The 20,673-nt window shown below is 34.0% G+C and overlaps 1 protein-coding gene across 1 annotated transcript; it reads left to right on the top strand.

The window, feature by feature from the left end:
* Positions 1-5,670: 5,670 nt before the first annotated feature.
* LOC136990441 (ecdysone oxidase-like) lies at positions 5,671-20,353 on the top strand. The gene is made up of 6 exons (XM_067288827.1): positions 5,671-5,841; positions 15,240-15,400; positions 15,483-15,610; positions 15,680-15,838; positions 20,093-20,156; positions 20,209-20,353. Exons 1-6 carry the CDS (start codon positions 5,671-5,673, stop codon positions 20,351-20,353), a joined length of 828 nt encoding a protein of 275 aa, XP_067144928.1.
* The last annotated feature ends 320 nt before the right edge of the window (positions 20,354-20,673 follow it).

The following is a 20,673-nucleotide window of genomic DNA, read 5'->3' as shown; positions in this document are numbered from 1 at the left end:
TAGTGTTAAATCACTGGCCTCCTTTGCCAAGTTATCCGCCTTCTCATTGCCAATGTTTCCCATATGGGCTTTAACCCAACTAAGTTGTATCTTATTTATTCCAATTATTATGTTTTGTCTAATACTGTTTATAAGTTCATGCGTATTGTTTGGGTCATTAAGTGCCTTTAGTATTGATTCACTATCCGTGCATACTAGTATTTGTAGATTCTTCTTGTTTGTATTGATCCACTTTATTGTCTGGTGGATTGCAACCAACTCTGCTTGGTAATTACCGTATTTTACGGACTATAAGACGCTACAGACTATAAGACGCACCTTAATTTTTAAGCAATTTAAAAAAAAAAAAAAAATACCTATAAGACGCTACGGACTATAAGACGCACCTGAATTTTGGAGGCAATTTTTCGAAGAAAAAAGTGCGTCTTATAGTCCGTAAAATACGGTATTACATCTGTTATCTAGTTTAAATTTTTTGTGATATTGCTCACGTGTTCTTGTAAAATAGATGAAGGCGGCACCCACTCCCGTTGAACTTCTTGAACCGTCCGTATATACTCTGTGAGGGTGTGATTCATTATATTGTGTGATTTTGATATGTTTCCATTCGAATCTTTTAAGGTATTGATGCACTTTTAGTTCCTGTTCTATTATGTCTCCGTTTCTGAGGATATCATGGGAATTTATATTCTGTTTAATTATATTTCTGGTGTCTTTTCTTTTATTCACTTCCAGATCCAACGGTAGCAGTCCGGCCATTACACATAAAGCGTCGTTAGATGTAGTACTATATGCACCTGTAATTCTTAGTAAAATTTTTCTTTGGAGACTAATTATTTTTCTTTTTGTGTGTATTAGATTTACTCTTTTCTCCCATACTTGTGCACCATACGTGACAATTGGTATGATGACACCTTTATAAATTTGTATTAATGCTTTCCCACTCCTGCCCCATTCTCTTTTCGCTACCTTGGCAATCTCTTGGAATAAGTTACCTACTTTATTCTTTATTTGTTCTATCTGTGGTGTCCAGAGGAGTTTATTATCTATTGTTATTCCAAGATATTTTATTTGAGTTGTGCATCTAATTACCTTTCCATTCATTTTTATGGTTGGTTGTCTACGTTCAATTTGACATTTTGTAAAGGCAATGGCGTTTGTTTTGTCCGGGTTCCTTTTCCCCCAATTAACTATTTTTTCTAAGGTCCTATTGCATTCCTCCTCTACTCTTAATCTGCTACTTGCCGAACAAACTACCATTATATCGTCTGCGAGGGGGTCTATCACGCACCGGGCGCCACACGCAGAGGGGCGCCCAAATGGTCTCCAAGACAAACTATATGTGTTTCTGGAGGGGGAGGGGGCGCCAATAAAGTGTCGTGCCCCTGGCACCAGTTATGTTCGCTACGCCACTGCCCAGACCCTAAACAATACTCATCCGATAAATCTAAACAGCGAAAGCACCAACGAGCTAGAATATACTACATAGAGTGACTGACCAGTGGCGGATTTAGCAATTGAGAGGCCCCAGGCGCAATTCGATTTTGAGGGTTCCCTCTAAATATTTTCACTACTCCTACACCCTACAGCAGGCATGTCAAACTCATATGATATTGCGGACCACATGATCTATTTTCTATAAGTCGGGGGCCGCATGTTTTCAATGTTCAAAAAATGGTAGAAGTTTACTATCTGGGACAATCATGGCCGCCCTTCCGGAATCTCGAGTACAGGCGCGATTAGAAATGGTCGGTTTCGGCAAACAGAAGAAAGGAAACAGTGGGGACGCACGTTCTAACCTAACCTAACTTATTCTAATAAATTACCATAATTATTACCAACCAAATTATTAGAATAGGTTAGGTTAGGTTAGGTTAGGTTAGAACGTGCGTCTATACTCGAGATTCCCGAAGGGCGGCCATGATTGTCCCAGATAGTAAATTTCTACCCAAAAAATTAATAAAATACGATTTTTAGAATGATTATATTATGTATTTATTAGACTCAAACCAGAATGTCAAAGTTCCAAAAGTCACTATTCCTGAACAGATCCGTTGAAAAGACACCTTGCGACGTATACTTCGGATACGTATAGTTACTCGTCACGGCAATAGTAAACGAAACACCTTACGGTACAGCACACAAATGTCGGCTTTGAAGTTCCAGCAAAAACTTGACTTTCGCGCCAAAACCTTTTCTTTTATATGGATGTAGCAATCGCTGATGGTCCAATCAGCGCGTAGCAGTCTTCCACGATCTCCGCTCTCGTAGGATGTTCGCCGGTCAATCATCGTTCGTAGATTCAAAGCCGCGGCCGTTATCCAACCGTCTTTCGTAGCGTCGACCAATTTGAATTGGTTGGACGAAATACGGAACGAACAAACACAAAAAGGGCGGGAATCGTACAATTGAAAAAAGTTCAAACTTTCCAACTTCAAGCGTCATAGCTTGATATTTAAAAATTTTTAAAAAGTCTCGGCGGGCCGCAACCCGTGTATTGGTGAACCGCGTGTTTGACACGCCTGGTTTAGACTATGATGTTTCTAAATTTAGGTATTTTGGGAAGATTGTTATGCCGAATATCACAATTAGTGTCAATGATTTTCTGGCAAATCTCTATTTCCATTAGAATTAGTCGGTCGTTGCGCGGTTTTATCACAGAGACGACGAATGGGGTTTTTTCTACTTATTTTAGGACATACTTTTCACTCCTCTCATTGTTAATTTTCGTTACGCCCAAATCCAATGGAATTGTCAAAGCAAAACGGAAATTAATAAATAGGGGAAGGGAGAGCAAGATGGAAGGGGTGGGCAAGATGGAAACTACTTACCCACCCCGAACTGCGCCACGAAGCACCCGAATCTCCATGCACACAAAGACACCCGGATATCTTGTATTTACGAACGGCGACTCAGACCGGTTGGTGCCACCAAGTGACGTGTGCAAGTATTTTTTATTTCGCAGCAGATTATTACGAAATCATTGAACTTTTGCAGTGTTATTATTTATACCCATAAGGTAAGTATTACTATTTTGTTTTTATACAATGTGCCTATTAAGGATAGATTGCATGAATTGATATCTAAAGAGGAAAAAATTCAAGGATTTTTAAAGCGTTGATATTATTTTTGGCAATGGGCATACGGGCAAGATGGAAAATTGCATTTTGGGGCAAGATGGAATAGTTTCCATGTTGCCCGCGCGCAATTATTTCGATTTCTGTTTTCAATTTATCTAACTAATTGAGGATGTAATTGTTTTTAGATGGTGAACAGTATATAAGAAAGAGCAACAGAGGTTCTTGGACTGAGAAACGATGCAGATGGCGATGTGTATTATGTGGAGAACCATACGTGGAACCGCCCACAGAGGACTGGGTACAGTGTGCAGTGTGTTGTGGTTGGGCGCACAAACTATGTACAGACACAAAAGATGGATGTTTTTTATGCGTCAATTGTAAAATGTAGGGATATCCTATGTATTCCATCTTGCCTTCAGAGTGAGGGCAAGATGGAATTTTTGACGCTTTTACTTCATGATTCCTAACAGATTTTATACTTAATATAAATGTTTTTAATTACACAGTTTTTTAACCATCTAAGATCTCTGTCGAGACTGATTAAAATAAAAGCTTTATATTACTGTATGTTGTTTTGTGTTTTTTTAAATCATAAAGTTAAGCCTTTCATACTGCCCTCCCTTCCCCTACATTACCTTGGTATTTCCCCGCTATAGTTTATATATACATCATATTCCATATGAAATTTGTACCGTTATAGTCTAAACTTTAATTAAACGGAACAATTCGAGATTATTCGTCAGTGCGTTTTCTCTATTTTCACAAATGTTTTGTTATGGCGATGGGCAGAATTGTATAATTTGTAAAAACTGATTTCTCGAATTATATATCAAACATGAAAAATCGTTGAAAAGTTGAAATTACCATATTCAATAGGGATTTTATTATAATATTGATTTGTGACTTTTTGTTATAATTAAGACAATTATCTATCATATTTCTAAAATTATTATTTTTTCATTAGGAATCTTATAATTTACATGAAATTAATTTAACAAAACGGGAAATGACGTTTCACCCGGCTACGACTTAATTCACTGGACTTGACTTTTAATGTCGGATTGGGTTTTTTCATTTTCAATTTACGGACAGACACTTCGGCAATATCAGAGAGACTCGTTGTTCCATTTCGATTAAATTAAAGTTTATAGAACAACGACAGTTTAATGGTCGGCAAACATAAGGCAGCGTTTTTACCAGCTTAAAGACTGTGTTAATCGTCTATAAATGAACAGGCAATTTATATTATACGGACATTCACACTGTATTTAAACCGGTGTTCAACTGTTTAGAAATTTCACCACAAATAGCAGATATTGGCCACTAGTATGCAATACAAGAAGAAAACCATGATAAAGTAATTAAAATGAGTGCGACAGTTTTGCAATGAACTGGAAAATATAATTGACCGCAAACCAAAATTTTCGTCACTCTCCAGCGACTATATACAAATTCTATTTAATTCTAAACCCACATTATTATTTCACATTTAATGACTTGTGCCATTTGTATTTTTAGTAAATATAAATACAGTCGAGTCCGCATAAGTCGACACCCCAAGGAAAAGTGAAAATATGTCGAGTTGTCCGATGTGACGACTAAAGCGAAATTGAAAAAAAAACCAACAAAACTACAATTAGGAAAATACAGTAGTGCGATGTACTGTACCTCTCTGACCATCCATCACTGGCACTAAAGTTGGTTTCTACTCCAAGTACCCCAGCAATTTCCATCGCCTTTTGTTTCAGTATCGGTCCCGAAACAGAAAGATTCGATGAACGAATTTGCTTAACCAACGTACGAGAGAATCTTCGACATCTTTGTACGGCGACTTTCTCTGGCGTTTTCGAGACAGCCGCGACGAAAATCCAAGAAAAAGTTTCTTAATTTCCTCTTTTTTCTTGAGAATTCCCACCAATGTTGTTTTTGGAAGGTTTTCTTTGTTTTGCAAATTCGGCTTTCGAAGTTTTCTTACATTCAAATTCAGAAACAAGTTCGTATTTTTCCTTTAGTGGAAGCTTTGTTAGCTTTTTGACACTCATCGATAACAGAAATGTGAAACATGTGCTACAAATAATGCCTACGTGACAAAATGCAAAATCGGATTCTGCTGTGACGTTGATATAAATTGTATATTTTCTTTTTGTTTATCTGTTATTATTTTATATATAAAAATACATAAAATTTTAAAGGCATTTTTATTAATATGTATATGATATTAGGAATTTTGTTATTTCAGATTAAAATTTTTATGTTTATCGCGAAACGTCGACCAGATCAAACCAGGACAAGATTTCATGAAAGTGAAATGTGTATATTTTTTTAACTTCCCACAGAATAAGTACGAAAAATTTGGGAAAATCGGAGAAAGGGTTTGGCAGTTAATGAGGAGGGATGGGGGAAGAGTCCAAGTTTCCCGATAATATATATTTCCTGAGATTCAGAGTTAAACAAGATGATTCGGAGCAGATCGACGAAAAAAACAAAGAATAGAAAGAAAAGCTTTTCATGTCCTGCATAAAGCCGAGCAGGGACCTTCTAGTTCAACAGATTAAGCAATTCCAACGTTATGTAATGATAACCAGTTCCGATGAAACCATCTAGCTGTTCTGTCAAAACTGTTCCACATTCAGATGAGTTCCAGTTCAGTTATTCTACTGAAACTGGATGTCCCACCGCTATAAGCTACGACACTTTGTTTCCACCAGAATTCGAGCGAAACGGTGCTCATTTTCGACTCTTGGTGGCAGTATCGTCGCCCGTAAATAGTTCGTTAGTAGAGCCTAACTTCTATTGCCATCCAAGCGCGAACGCAAAAACGTCATATGTGAGGCTGGATTAGCGAAACAGTACTGTTTATCTTTGTGATGGATAATAAAACTGTGTTTATTATTTATCACATATAGTATTATCAAGTACTATAGAAGTATAGTACTTGATAATATAGAAGGAATAATCCCAACGCAGATGATCGTTTTTTAATTTTTTTCTTAACCGATATTTTGTGGTAAACATAAGCTTGGCACTTAAAAGCGGAATGTAGAAAAAAACAGATCTTCTTTCAAATGTTTATATTTCAAACATTTGAACATTTGAAAATAGTAACATTTGAAATAAAATTTATTTATTGCTAGGCAATTTCATTTTTATAACCATAAAAGTAATTCGTGAGGCTGAAATATCTGAATGGGAAACCCCTGGGAACTTTCACTTATCGACCTGAAGCTTCGTGGTAACCTCACCGATAACAAGAATATCTAAAGTTTAAAAGATATGCATTTTAAACCAAAGAGTTATTTTTCTACGAGAGTCTTCAGTGTGAGATAATAATAATAAAAAAAAAAAAATACATTTTGCGATTTCTGTACATTTCAAGAATCGCTTTATAGAAAATCGTAAAATTTTTGATCTGTAACCCAGAAAGCAATTACCTTTTGAACGACGCATTCATGATTACTATAAACGTTTGGGGGGTCAGACAAATGGAATCCGGATATGTCGGGCCCCTTTCCTCACCTTCCAGCTGCCCTACTGTGACCTGGCCATAATGGGCTTGCTAAAAGAGCTTGTCAAGAGTGTACACAAGGTGGAAAGAATTAAGAAAATATAATTTATTTCGTCAACTTCTGTGACAAATACTTAAATTACAGCAGGAAATAAATAGTAACTGAAAAAGATTTCTGTATATTCGTGATTTAAGTAAGCAACCTGTCAATAGTGCTATTCAACTATAAAATGAGTAAGACTGTAAAATCCTATTTTATCGTCTTACACATTTTATCCCCTAACTTTCAAATATCCTTTACTACTAGTAATCATAAATGTGAAGCAATTTCTAGTGTATTAAAATAACGTTTCAGAAATAAAAATAATCATTAATGAAGTTTCTACAGCTACGTTTTGTATTCTACGGAAAATACGAAAATATTTATACTAAATTTTTATGTAAAGCGTATTAAAGTAATCGGTGTATTAAAAGCATTTTACCCGGTAAAGCTTAAATAAAACAATGTATTTATATAAATTTTTCACAATCCATGTTAAAAAAATTATTTAATTGTACACAACTTCAATTATTTTTCCATTAACTTACAAGTAAATATTTTGCGCTGCGTTATTAAATAATTACAAATATTTCTTACTTATTGTTTGGTTAACGGCATTAGTATCAGCTTGAGTGATGATCATTTTAAAACTTTCTAACTTAATATTTTCCGAGTCCAAAAATGTAATAAGCTTGGTCAGCATTTTTTTGCGATGGTCATACTTTTCCTCTGTTATAAATAATAGCCGGGAAAAGTTGACGGGAAAAGCAGTAAACAAACTACAATAAATTAGGTTAAGTAAGCACTAATTCTTTTATTGTTTTCTTCTTGTATTTTTTACGAACACCCTTCCTCTATAATTTGATAAATATGCGAGAAACGAAAAGTAGAGCATCAAACTCTAAACCTCTTCTAACGGCGACGTTCTGGTGAAGACCGCTCACGTTGTCACTGGATGGCTTGAAATAAAAGGGCTAATTGTCTCGAGTGTGGAGGGCGCGTTAAGTAAGTCGATAGGAGACCGTTCTCCGAATAACGACAGGTTAACAGGTTTAAAAAACGAATAACTTTAATAGAAATATAAAGCGATTCACAATAGCTAGTTACAAGTACAATTATAGGCATACGTGTTCCCAAGCGCATGTGTAACTGGGACAACGCCTTAAATTATATGTGAAGCTAACTTTTCTTGCTAACTCGATCGAGAGATTGTACAAAATTACACCTTAGTCGAATGTTTTTCATGAGCCGAAGTCTTCGGGTCGAACCGAAGTAAAGTTGGTATGCAGTGGGTAGTCTTTTATGTGCACAAAAAGAGGCAAAGGGGCTTTGAACATGGCCACTCGAAACAATGTTCACTTACCACGAGGCGAGACTGAAGTAGTTTATGCAGCAAATATCATTACTTGTATGAAAATATGAATATATAAAAGCAATAATAATTATAAAATATGCACTAAATTTCAGTTGAAGTTTTCTTATTAAATATGGCAAGAAATCTTGTTCCTGATGAAGGAAAACATCAATTAGAAGAAGAAAATAATTTTCTGCAGTCTTTTAAGCGAGTAATCGTTTATTATTATATTACAAATCTCACACAGCAAAAATAATTCACACAGCTTTTTACTTTGAAACCTACTTTTTTAAAGCCTTTAATTATGTGTCAGAGTAACTTGTAAATGAAAAAAATACTTTATTTAAAATTATAAAAGGAATTCTGTGGCTCGAACTCGAAGGAACGTGCAATTTACGACATGTAAATGGCATAAAATCTATACCGTGTCCTCCGAACTGTGGATCCAAAATGGCGGTTCAATAGTGGACGTTGGTGTCCTGACCTTGTGTTTATAGACCTTGATTTAAATAATTCATACTTAGCGCCATCTTGTGTACAAAACATGAATTACTGAACAGTTCGTTATGAATTTAATTAGCCTTTAATCCCTTTATATTTAATCAGGGCCGGATTTACCAATCCAGGGGCCCTGGGCACAAATTCGGTGGGGGTCCGCCCTTTAAGAGTAGGCAAATTTGATGATTTAGAAAATTTACACAAAATACTGTACTTTCAATTAGATTTGAACTAGGAAGTTGTAAATTTCATTTAAAAATAAGGTTATTGTAAACATACATATATTTTATTGTGTAAAACTAATTATTTTAATTTAACTGAAAAATACCTATGTGAAATTTTTTCCCGAAATTTTCCGATGTTTTATAGGTTTTTTCCAGGGTTTGGTTTTCTCTGCCTGTTGCTCTCATGATTAGGCCACACTAAGCTGTCGCCGTAATAGAAAAAAAATTATGTTTAAACATAATTTTTTTTTTATTTTTGTGGGGGCCCTGGGCACAGGCCCCAAATGCCCTTATGTAAATCCGGCCCTGTATTTAATACAATACACTTACCGCAAATATGTAGTAAAAATAATTTTATTGAACGGTTATCACACAATTGAAACCATTATTGCTCTATATTCAATCTAAATTGTTCAAGAAAATCATTTACTGCATATTTGTAAAAAGTATTTCGTACTTCACAGTTTAGTATTATTATTATAAAAATTATACAGAATTATTTTGTAATTCTTTTGGGTATTCTATCCTTGACATCATAACGTTACGTATCCTTGTTATTTAGTTGTAAACAATTAAATAAAGTACACGAAATGTCTTTCTGTCACCGAAAATGCACACGTAAAACACAGCCCACCCTTAGATCCAGTTATAAATTGTAGAATTTTGTCAATATTTTAAACTATTACACGAAAATATTGAAAATATATTGAGTGTCATTAAAGTTTTGAATAAAAAATAACTTTTCCTCTATAATGAACATTTTGTGTACATAATTATAATGGGACTACTAGAAGAAAGCGTATGACACGAATGATCGATGGCTTGTTTAATAATCTTTTGAAAATACGTAAGTAAACGAAGCCTGATACAGAATTTAATATAACTAGGTAAACAAGCCAGGTGGTTTGTATTTTAATTGATTCGTAACTCAACTTTATTTGGGCGTGTTGCAGTGTTAAGTAACTGGCAACAAGCCCAAATATTGTCTCAAGAAATCACTTGAACACTTGTACGCGTATTTCTGTAGAGTGTTCGAATCAAAGGCTTGTTTAGAATGCGCCTCATACTTAAGAGAAAGTTTTGACTGTCAATATATTTTTTACATGAGAACAAATATGCCAATAATAATTTATTCTAACGTGTAAACTCTTTTATCATTTGTGTTTCCTTTTACACTGGCAGCTAGCGACAAGCCGTTTTAAGTCAGTGCCATGCTTGCGGGAACTCGATCGCTTGCTCGTGTGGAGGTTTTCCGCGGGAAACAAATCCGCGTGCATGACGTCATTCGAAGCATTTAACACGGCCAGATTGTATCGAAAGCTTGCAGTACTCAGTCAGCATACATGTATTGTGTATAGGGGCAGATCTACATACAGACTAATAGGGATTAAGCCCCGGGTCTCCAGTGTCAAGGGATCACAAAAATTGAATTATTATCATAAATTTTTAATACTTTTCCATTATGATAAATTTCATGTGTAGATATAGTGGGCTTTATAATAGTCCATACATTTTTATTCACACCAAATAACGTTTCTGCCTATTGTTTATTGCTAGAGATAGGCCTATTATTCTTATTAAAACTTTCAGTATGCCCGAAAATTTTCATCAGGATTCGCCCCTGGTTCGAATTCAGTCTGGAATTAGAAAATTTAAGTTAATTAACTGGAAGGAAACTTATACTAAATATCCTCAAACAATATAAGTTCCATCCTCTACAGATACGTTTTCAAATATAATTATTGTGGTATTTTTATCCAATTACAAAACCTATATGCTTTTCCGGAAATTAATAAAATAAATCAATTTTTCATTTTTGATAGGGCACTAAGAAGGTTTTTTTCAATTCCAATTAAAGGTTCTGTTAGGCTCACAATGACAATGAGTGAAGTGATGAACAAGCGGAATTCTCATCGTAATTACTCTTGAATACTCTTCGTGGATACTCTGATTTTCTTCAGTGTGCGTGCTACACTTTCTTTTAGTCGTGTTCTATCAATTCCGCTTTTATTATTTACATAAACTGTAACAATTCAGTGAAATAAAGAGTGCACATGGACACTGTAAAATAAGTTTACACGAATCATTTGAGTAAGCCCCTTAATACAAGAACGAAATTGATTAGTGCTTATGAAAGAGATAGAAAGAAAGGAAAAATCGTCAGTCATTTGCTCCTAATCTTCATTTACGAATATGAATATTGATAATGATCAAACATGTGTGATCCAGAACACAGGTAGCAGAGATAAGATTGTTCAAATCGGCTGCCGGTGTTAAGAAGTTGCGTCAATACCGAGCCACAGCTTCACCACATTGAGAGATACATTGATTGAGATCCATAAGCAGCATGCCAGAAAAAAAATATATAAAGAAAGCCCTGCTTTTCTATCTCAATGGAACTGCTCGACGTGAAATGTAAAAAAACCGCATTCACAGATCGCAGCTGAATCTTGATTGGATGTGTTTTGAATGTGCAGAAAAGTTGAATTTAGTGACAGCAGATTAAGACATTGGACGAATTTACTGAGATTGCTACTTTCGGACCCTGTAAGAGACCAAAATTGAAAACAAAAGAATAAACGTATTTAATAAACAAATTACGATTTTTATTGTTATAAAGCAGTTTGAAGTGCACGGGTTTTCAAATTTAATTCCATATTTAGATCTTATTTTAAACTTTTTCTGCACTTCGCTATTGTTTCAATTTGTTATATTATCTTTTTTCAGAAGGTACATCTTTATTCAGTGATTGTTTTCTTGCATCTTGATGTTATTGTATACAGAACCTCCTACTTCTCTTTTCATTATAAAACGGTTTCTCAGATGCATTCTTTCTATTGATTTCAATATGAAAATGTTATCGATTAAACGTAAGAGTGTTTACTAACGACGTCAACAGTTTCTAGTTTAATGTATTTTTACGCATAGAAAAGAAATCGTCTTCACTGCAAACGTCTGCAGGTTGTCACGACACTGAAGAGCCAAAATTACGCTATTCGTTACAGTTGTCACAATTGACTTGCAACAGGTAAGAAATAGATGTTTTTTTGCGTACGGGTAAAATGTAGTAACGTATTGGTATAAATTTTTTTTTTCAAGAAAAGTGTCATCATGAGTTCTTGGGTGGGAAACGTACAACCAAGAGCAGAGCATCAAATGAATCAGCTATCGATATCTTGGAAAATTCTCTTCGCTAATATGAAAATTTTAGGTTTAAACATTCAAAAGAAAAGATTGTCACTTCACAGTGTCATTGTGTTAATTATACAAAAAATTGTTACTGTTTGTCATTGTTATTTAATAATTACTAATCAAAAGAATTATCAATCGTTGGGTAATTTGTTGCAGTTTTCAATTTACATGTTATTTCTTATTCTTTCAGTAGTTACTTTTGATTTATTTATAATTTACAAAGAGCGTCTGATATTTCATTTAGACGAATTGTTTGATTTAAGAAATTCAAAACAGTTAAATGTAAAAATCGTGATAATATTAATGGCACTGACCTGGATCCATGCCATAGTTTATGTATGCTCGCTTTTTGTTATTTTACTAGAGGAAAAGGAAATATCAAGTAATACGTTTACTACAGGAACAATTTTCGGAATTGCCATCACGGAAAATATTTTAATTGCAATTTTATTTGTCTTAGGCGTATCTCGGTTATTGTTCTCAATATTGCCACAACATTTCTGTTTTATATTATTCATTTCAATATGCAGAGAATTAGAAATAGGATTTGTCGAATTGTTGCGTAAAATACAGAATTATACGCATGAAGACTTCGGAAGAGAACTTTTTCATCTTCCCAAAATGTATATGAAAATCAAGACAATCGCGGATAATTTTCAAGAATTTTATTCGTTGATATTGTTACTTTGGACAACTGTCGTAGGTGGAAGTATTGTTTGCGTCTCTTCTTGGTTCGTTTCCTCGTTATCTACTTTAGACACAAATTACAAGATTGGGATTTTTACTTTGAATATATTTCAATTTTTCTTATTTATGAATATGTGTTTCGCTGCTTCTCGTGTGTCAGATGCTTCAAGAAAAATCTCCACAGTCGTCTATACAAAATCACTTTCCTGTAATGCTTCTGCGCAAGATTCTGCATACAAATTTTCCGTTAAATGTCGTGAGGAAATTTCTAATTTTACGGGATGGAATATATTTGTTGTCGATCGTGCGTTGGTGTTCACTATTATTGGGATAGCAATTTCTTATACAGTCGTAATAACCCAATATTAACAATAATTCACAATTATCATCTGTAACGTTGTCTGTTCTGTGATCTGTAATATTGATAATGAATTTTAACATTAGAATTTTAATTATATTCAACAGAATGAAAATTTGGTGTTTATTGTAAAAAATTAATAAAACGATCACTGAATAAAAACACTGAAATATTGATCACATATAAAATTATTCGATGAAACTTGTTATTGTTGTTATTTTGATTTATACCAAGGAAAAAAAATTAATTGACATTATTTTTAATTGAAATTATTTTAATATTTATAGATTTGTAAGAATGAATATGCCATCGCTGTGCACCGATCTCACATTGGTAGCTCAGTAGATTTGATTATGGGCTTGCTTAAAAAATTCTCTTAGGAACTCGCAGGGCGAGAGTTAAATAATCCCCATATCTAACACTTTGAAACTTGTATTTGTTTTCAAAACTGAAAAATCTAGCGACGAGTTGCTTAACTTTCCCAGCTGTTATGAGATTTTATTGAGAAATAACTGTTAGGTTAGCAATCATAAATAAAATTGTTTATGGCGCCATCTGTTATGGGATTTTATCATAAAAACATTTTATATTACTAATTATTACGAAATAGGTTAATTCTGACCGTTGGAATATATGCATTATATTAATAAAAGCGTTTTTTAATGAAAGTTTATTCAAAAGTCACCATATTTGCTTTCTTCGTTAAATGCTCTAGCCAAATGTTAGATTGCTGTTATACAGCGTAGAAGACGACATTGGTCAAAATGTAAAACACATTAGAGAGAATAACATATGACACTTGACCGATCCAAACTCTCTAGAGGGTTAAACAGAAGGTTTGAAGAAAGAATGAAAATCATTGAACTGTTTGCAGTCTAATTTCAAAACTAAGAGTCTAATTAAAGTTGACAATCGAGATGATAACACCAGGAGTTGGTTTGAAAAAAGTGAAGAATTAGCAGATATGAAAAAAAGATCATCATTTTAAAAATATGAGCATCCGAAATTTAATTTTTTCAAAACAATTGCTGAAAATCACATTTAAGAATATTTATTTTTACTAAAATTTCTCTAAAAAATTTGTATCATTTTATTCTTTAGCGTATGTACAATAAGGAATTTTAAATATCATGCAATCTTTATAACATTATTATTTTGTTTCATAAAGTACAGGACGGTTATAATTAAAGTTGCTTTTCTCAGACCTGTCTACAGCCCGTTCTCTAGGACGTATTTTGATGAAACTTGGTATATATGTTATATGAACCATGCAGAAAAGGAAAATGAAAAAAAAATATTTAGTTCGAATTTTTACCACTAGTGAAAAGATGTCGCATGAAGAACAAGAAACACAAAATGGAAACACGCAAAAGGTTTTCATTCACAACATTTGTTCAATGTGCAATCCATTTGCATCAGTCACATGTTCAAAACGCCTTACGATTTTATATGTACATTTTTCCAATTTATTTGAAAAGTTTTATTGCCAACGAGTGAGGTTAATTTAGACTCAACATTCATTCCAATTTTTTGTCCGAATATGTATTCGAAAACCCCAAAACAATAGGTTTTTAACACGTAATAACAGGTATGTGGCACCGGTCAAAGACACAATAATAAGGTAATGATGTTATACAAAACAAATTATATCTACATACCATAACAGTAGTAAGATATGCTGATATAATTTGTTTTGCATAACGTTATTGTTCCGCTAATTTTAATACCCTTACGTGAAGCTACCGTGTAACATTATGAGGCCGCCTTAAGCCTGTTTTCTCTGCACCTGTTCAATGTTCAATGATCAGAGGTTCTTTTATCTTGTATAATTTTAAGTATTACAACCTTTTTATATGTATACCAACTGAAGAAGGACTATTGCGATAGTCTGAAATGCATTTTGGTTATTTCATGTTAATTACTCAAGTAATCGCAATTAATGTACACCCCTTTTTGTTTTATTAAATGTACTTCATTGATACCTGGGTGTTTATGCTTATTATCACTGGTGTGATAAGTTTTTATTTTCTACCTCACATTAGTAGATTTTTAATTAATTGAAAAAGCAATGTTTAATGTCCTAAAAACATTTGCTAAAAAGCTTTTAAAATGTAAGTAGATCATGTTTTTTTTAATGTACATTGGTGTGCGAAACTTAAGCAACAATGCAATTTTTAATCCTGTACGGGGTCGAGGAAATCTTTTGATCCTAACTTTAGCATTCGTTCACAAGGTAAATCATATTATTTTATACTAGTGGGTAAAAAAAGTATAAAAGTAAATAGACTTTTATATTTATAGATGTCGATCCACAATAAACGTGCTTATAAAGTTAAGTTCGAGCATAATAGAGAGTTGTACGAAGCTTACACCAAACACGTTATGATCGTATCCACTAAAGTCTTCAATTCTCCAAAACTATTAATGCTATCAGGAATTGGACCAAAGCATACTTTAGAAAAGTTTGATGTAATATATATATTATCTTTACGAATTTTTTCGCGTGTAAAAATACAACACAAGTGCTTTAGATTCCCGTTGTAGCGGATTTACCAGTTGGAAGAAATCTTTAAGAACTATTACTGGTATGGCATTTGAAGCAAAAACTTATAGTTACTCTATAGAAGGGATTACAGTAATAAATTATAATAAATTCTTAGTGAATGGCACAGGTAAAATCAAAATCAAAAAGGTTAATAAATATTTGAATATATTTAAAATTAATTTTATTTTTTTTTCAGGTCCACTGTCATGTTTGGGAAAAGTTGACACGATTGGATTTGTAAATTATAAATATAACAACGAACTTGAATGGCCAGATATTGAATTATTATGGCTTTCTTTATCACCTGCATCTGATAATGGCACAATTTTAAGACGTGTTCAACCTAAACGAAGAAGTAAGTGATGTAAAAATGCGTTAGCCTTCACTTCAATTTGCTTTTTAATTATATTTTGATTACTTCTATTAGAATTACATAATCAGTGAGATAAAAGTATAAAATCTAATTAGTAATTGAAAATAAAACAAAAATTTCAGAGTTCCAACTGAATTTTAGAAGTTCAGCTGCAACGTATAGTAGAATGTTTTAACGGATCACTTGGACTGTCGAAAATCATTCGTTGTAAGCGAATTCGTTATTTCATGAACAATGGATTTGTGCACACCCAGTTAAAGTATCAGTTGTTTAAATAAATCAATTAACTTCCGAAATGAATTAAGTTTGAATTAGTGCTGTATTAAATTGTTACGAATAAATTGTGCAATTATAAGATAAAAATTAACTGTTGCATGTATTCGTACTGTATCCAGTGTCAGGTGTGCCAAAATTCTGCATACAGTGACACAAATCAAGCCCACCAGTGGCCGAATAAATAAAACCATTGAACACTGGTAGTTAATCATTGGTTTGTGCCTGGCCAATGGGCTGGCCACCATGCAGTGTTCTGTGTTTTCTTCCTGTGTCTAACACGTAAACAGAATCCAATTTTTACATACAGTCCTAATAGAAGTTACCGCATTGACAGATCACTCATGTATTCCGTTTCCTTACTCCGTCACTCCACTGATACAAATCTTAATACAGACACTTTTTTTTTATCAATTAACAGGACTTATTACACTGGAATTATTGATACAGATATTTAGTCTTACAGATCAGAAATAATATTTTTTATTTAGTTCACCTGAACACGTACACTTTAAACTTGTGTTTCGGACTTGTTCGTCCCTCTCCAGCAGGCATTCAAAAGACACTTTCTACAATTAACAATTTTTCTGGTACAATTATAATTAAAAATTAATTTAATCACAATAATTTCCCAAGAATAAAATACTTACAGTTAATTATTATGTCTTTGTGTCCTTTATTATAGCTTAAATTATATCTTTGTATACTAAGTACAGTACATTATCAATTAACAGGACTTATTATACTGGAAAATTATGGATGCAGACAACTAGTCTTACTGATCAGAAACAATATATTTTATTTATTTTATTTGTACAGGTAAAATAAATAAAAAAATATTGTTTCTGATCAGTAAGACTAGTTGTCTGCATCCATAATTTTCCAGTATAATAAAGTCCTGTTAATTGATAAATGTACTGTACTTAGTATACAAAGATAAATTTAAAATACTTACAGATTCTATATTTCCGAATCTTCTTCGCAATTCCAAAGAAACTCGTGATCCACATTAACCATATAACTTGATACCTATTCCTTATACATCATAGTTAATCACATTAAATCTATAAATTTAATTCTGATTTAAAACTTACATTTCTGATTATTCTTTTTCACTTAAACTGAATTCCAATTGTCTTTGTCTGGTTCATATGGAGGTTCTAGCCGTATGCGCTTTTTCCTCCGAAAAGTGATGATTTGATCGCTACGCGACCGAAGAGCCGGCCGTTTATCTCACGGCCTAAACGTACGCGAGGGAAACCGTGCCTTCCGGGAGGACTTTTATGGGGAACTGGCCTCCTATTCAGACGTCATATGCAAGGAGGAAAACCCGGAAAAAACTCCCGCTGCCAGCTCGTCCGAGTGAGGCGCGAACCCCCGATCGAACTCCGGTGTTTAGGGTCTGGTCTCCGCCAGTATGAGCGGAGACGGAGTCCACTCGCCCACCAGTGGGGGCCTGAATTTCCAATTCATTCCTATCTCACTTTTTATACCTCTCCCTCCCTTTCCCTTCTATAATGAATTTGTGAAATCGGGGGGATGCCGAATAAGTCGATTGTCTGTTGATATCCTCTCGATTGTCACCAATGTGTGAGATCCCGGGGAGGTAAGAGTTTGTCGTACCTCTTTTTCCGGCGACTCACGTGTCCAGGATGGCTGTTACGTCGACGGCGCGTTACGCGTTACGCGAGTGGAGGAGGAGGAAGATTGGGGCCGACGATAAGGCGAAGCCGACAGTCAAGAAAGACACCATTTTATAACAAAAACAAGATTTATTAAACTCGAAACGAACAAAACTACACGTCTACCCTCATAAACAAAAAAGGGGTCCGAGAGAGAGAGTTTACAAATATATGCTCATACCTCTTAACGAGTCCGTAATAGACAGAATCAGAAGTGACGATAAAGTTTGGCTGATGGAGAATCCGGTAATGGGCCGATGGCACGTAGAGCTTGTTTTTCCGTAGGCAGGGCAGTGGCACTTAAAGAACTTAGAAACTTTTGCGAGTCCGGCGGATGGCGTAGTGCACGTCGTAAAAGCGCGACGAAGGAGCCCCTTAGGGGGGAAGGAAGCGTCTTTTATAAGTTTTTGATGGGAAAACTTGTCACGTGATCGAAAACGAATCACTATTAGGGCCATAGGTGTTCCCGGGATATTAAATAAACGACTAGTTCGGACGCTAACTATAAACCATCGTGCAAGATGATCTACCTGCTCCGAAGGAATAACGGTTTGTTGATAGTTAGGGGACAATCGTTGCCATTCGAGGGTCAACAATTTCCCGGGTATGGAATGTTGTTGATTAAGTTGTTTATAACTGGAGTGAACAAATTCAGAAATTTCTAGGTTTTTAACGTCCAGATTTCACAAATCCCTTCTCCATGATTGGTGGATCTCCCTTCCGGTGTTGTTATTTATTCTATTAGTTTGTTTAATTATATTTATGTGCTCATATAATTGTCTTTTATAATTATTTCTTTCTTTTTTCCTTATTTTCACTGTATTTAAATCAATTTCGCAACCTTCTGTATTACAATGTTCATCCACTGCTGAATTTGCATATTTTTCTTTAATTGCTCGGATATGTTCACTTAATGTTATTTTTAATTTTCTTTTTGTTTCTCCTATATATGTTTTCTTTCGGATTACAATTACAATTAAATGAATACACTACACCTTTTTCATTGGCCAGGGCATTGTATGTTTTGCATACTAGGCCATTGCATAGGGATTGTATGTTTTGCATACTAGGCCATTGCATGTTCTTGCCCAGAATGAAGTCTATCGGGATGGAAGAGGTAACCGTGCACATATATAAAATATAATTATACACAGTGGCAAATATTTATTAGCCACTGTGCGCTGATGTAATGAAAAAAATTTTTGACGAGTAACTTCCTAAAATTTATTTAAATGTTTGTTTGATGAACGTTCCGCTTATAGTTAAATTAATTAAATTTGTTATTATTATTTAGGTATGGAAAACAATGTTCGAACCCTTTACATCGATTGACACAATATCATGTTTCCCATATCGAACACGTCTAAAAAGTAGAGGATTGGATACCATCAAATCTAGCGATCGCCATAACGATCCATTCATCGATTTCAATTTTGTTTTGAAATCCCTACGACTTAAAAGTTGCAGTTGAATGTGAAGAAAAGTTTACGTGGTATTACATGTTGTGGAGAATCAGTTAATAAGTTAATATTTAGGTTTGAGATACTGCCTGAAAATGGCATCCACGGAAGCAATGAGAAATTTTGGAGTGAGTGTCCCCGGCTGCGAATATTATAATAGATTCACTGACGAATATCGCGCTTGTGTAGCAACAACATTTCCATTTACAATATACCATTACTGTGAAACGTGTAAAATGGGAAGTGATATTAATCCCACAACTGTTGTTAATTCAAAGTCTTCTTAGAAATTCATAAATATATTAAATTCATTATTTAACAATAATATTATTAGTGTTTTAAGCTTACAAAATTAAGATCTGCCAGTATAATCTTGCGTGCTACTAAATTCAGTTCTGATTCTCATTCTCAATAGAGGAGTGTATTACTGTTCGCTTGTACTCCGGAAGAACAGCAGGGTGATCGCTCAGCGACTGAAGAGCCGGCCAACGCGAGAAGGGGAGGGATAGAATGCCTTCCGGGAGGACTTTTGATGGGAAGCTGGCCGCTATTATTGCTTTGTTGATTGAAAAACATTGTGAAATCACACAAAAATTTTTGTAACAACCTAATAAACGACTACAATTGTTGTCAACCGACATGCGAAAGGAAAAAATGATCATCAAGTAATATGTACTGTATGTGAACCGTCCAGAAATCAAATACAACGTTATACTTTTATACACTAAAGTGTTACAATGCATTATCAATGTTAAAGTGCGCAGTAAAGAAATATAATCATGGATTAAACAGAAAAGAGGCAATGAAAATTGATTTTTCAGATTGTTCTTCTGTTACCGAAATCAAAGCAGGCAGAAGATTTATAACTATTTATGGAATGAAAAAGTTATTCAAAAAAGTTATTACATATTTAATTCTTTTACTATTATTTTTTTAGAGTTAAAGGTATAGAAGGCCTAAGAGTAGCAGATGCTTCGATAATGCTATTTGTGGTAACTGGACACCTGAACATTCCAATTTGCATGATCGGAGAGAAAGCTGCTGATATGATTCTCTGTGATCTATTCCATAAACACGAATAAGTAAAGGCTTTAAAAATAATCCTTTAGTCATAATTGAATAATTCTAGAAATGAAGAATCATTCGTTTCCATCCAGTACTTTTTATAGTCAACACTATCGTCTTCAAATTATTGATTTTGTTGGGAAAATTTATCTTATTATACATAATTTGACCTAAACATCCTTTTGGCGGTTTTGTAAATCGTCTGTGCATATAAAAGTGAAAAGAAAACCTCTTTGCTTTTTCGGTCAATTAACAGATGTCAATGGTTGCTTACTAATCCAAGAAGAACAATATAAAGTGAAATTTTTCCTTAAACGCTGGTTAATTTAATTTTTAT

Source organism: Centruroides vittatus, unplaced genomic scaffold (assembly GCF_030686945.1).
Source record: "Centruroides vittatus isolate TY-2023 unplaced genomic scaffold, ASM3068694v2 scaffold_932, whole genome shotgun sequence".
NCBI classification, from domain to species: Eukaryota; Metazoa; Arthropoda; class Arachnida; order Scorpiones; family Buthidae; genus Centruroides; species Centruroides vittatus.
Note: the sequence above shows the minus strand (reverse complement) of the source record. Positions and strands in the feature narration are given on the sequence as shown.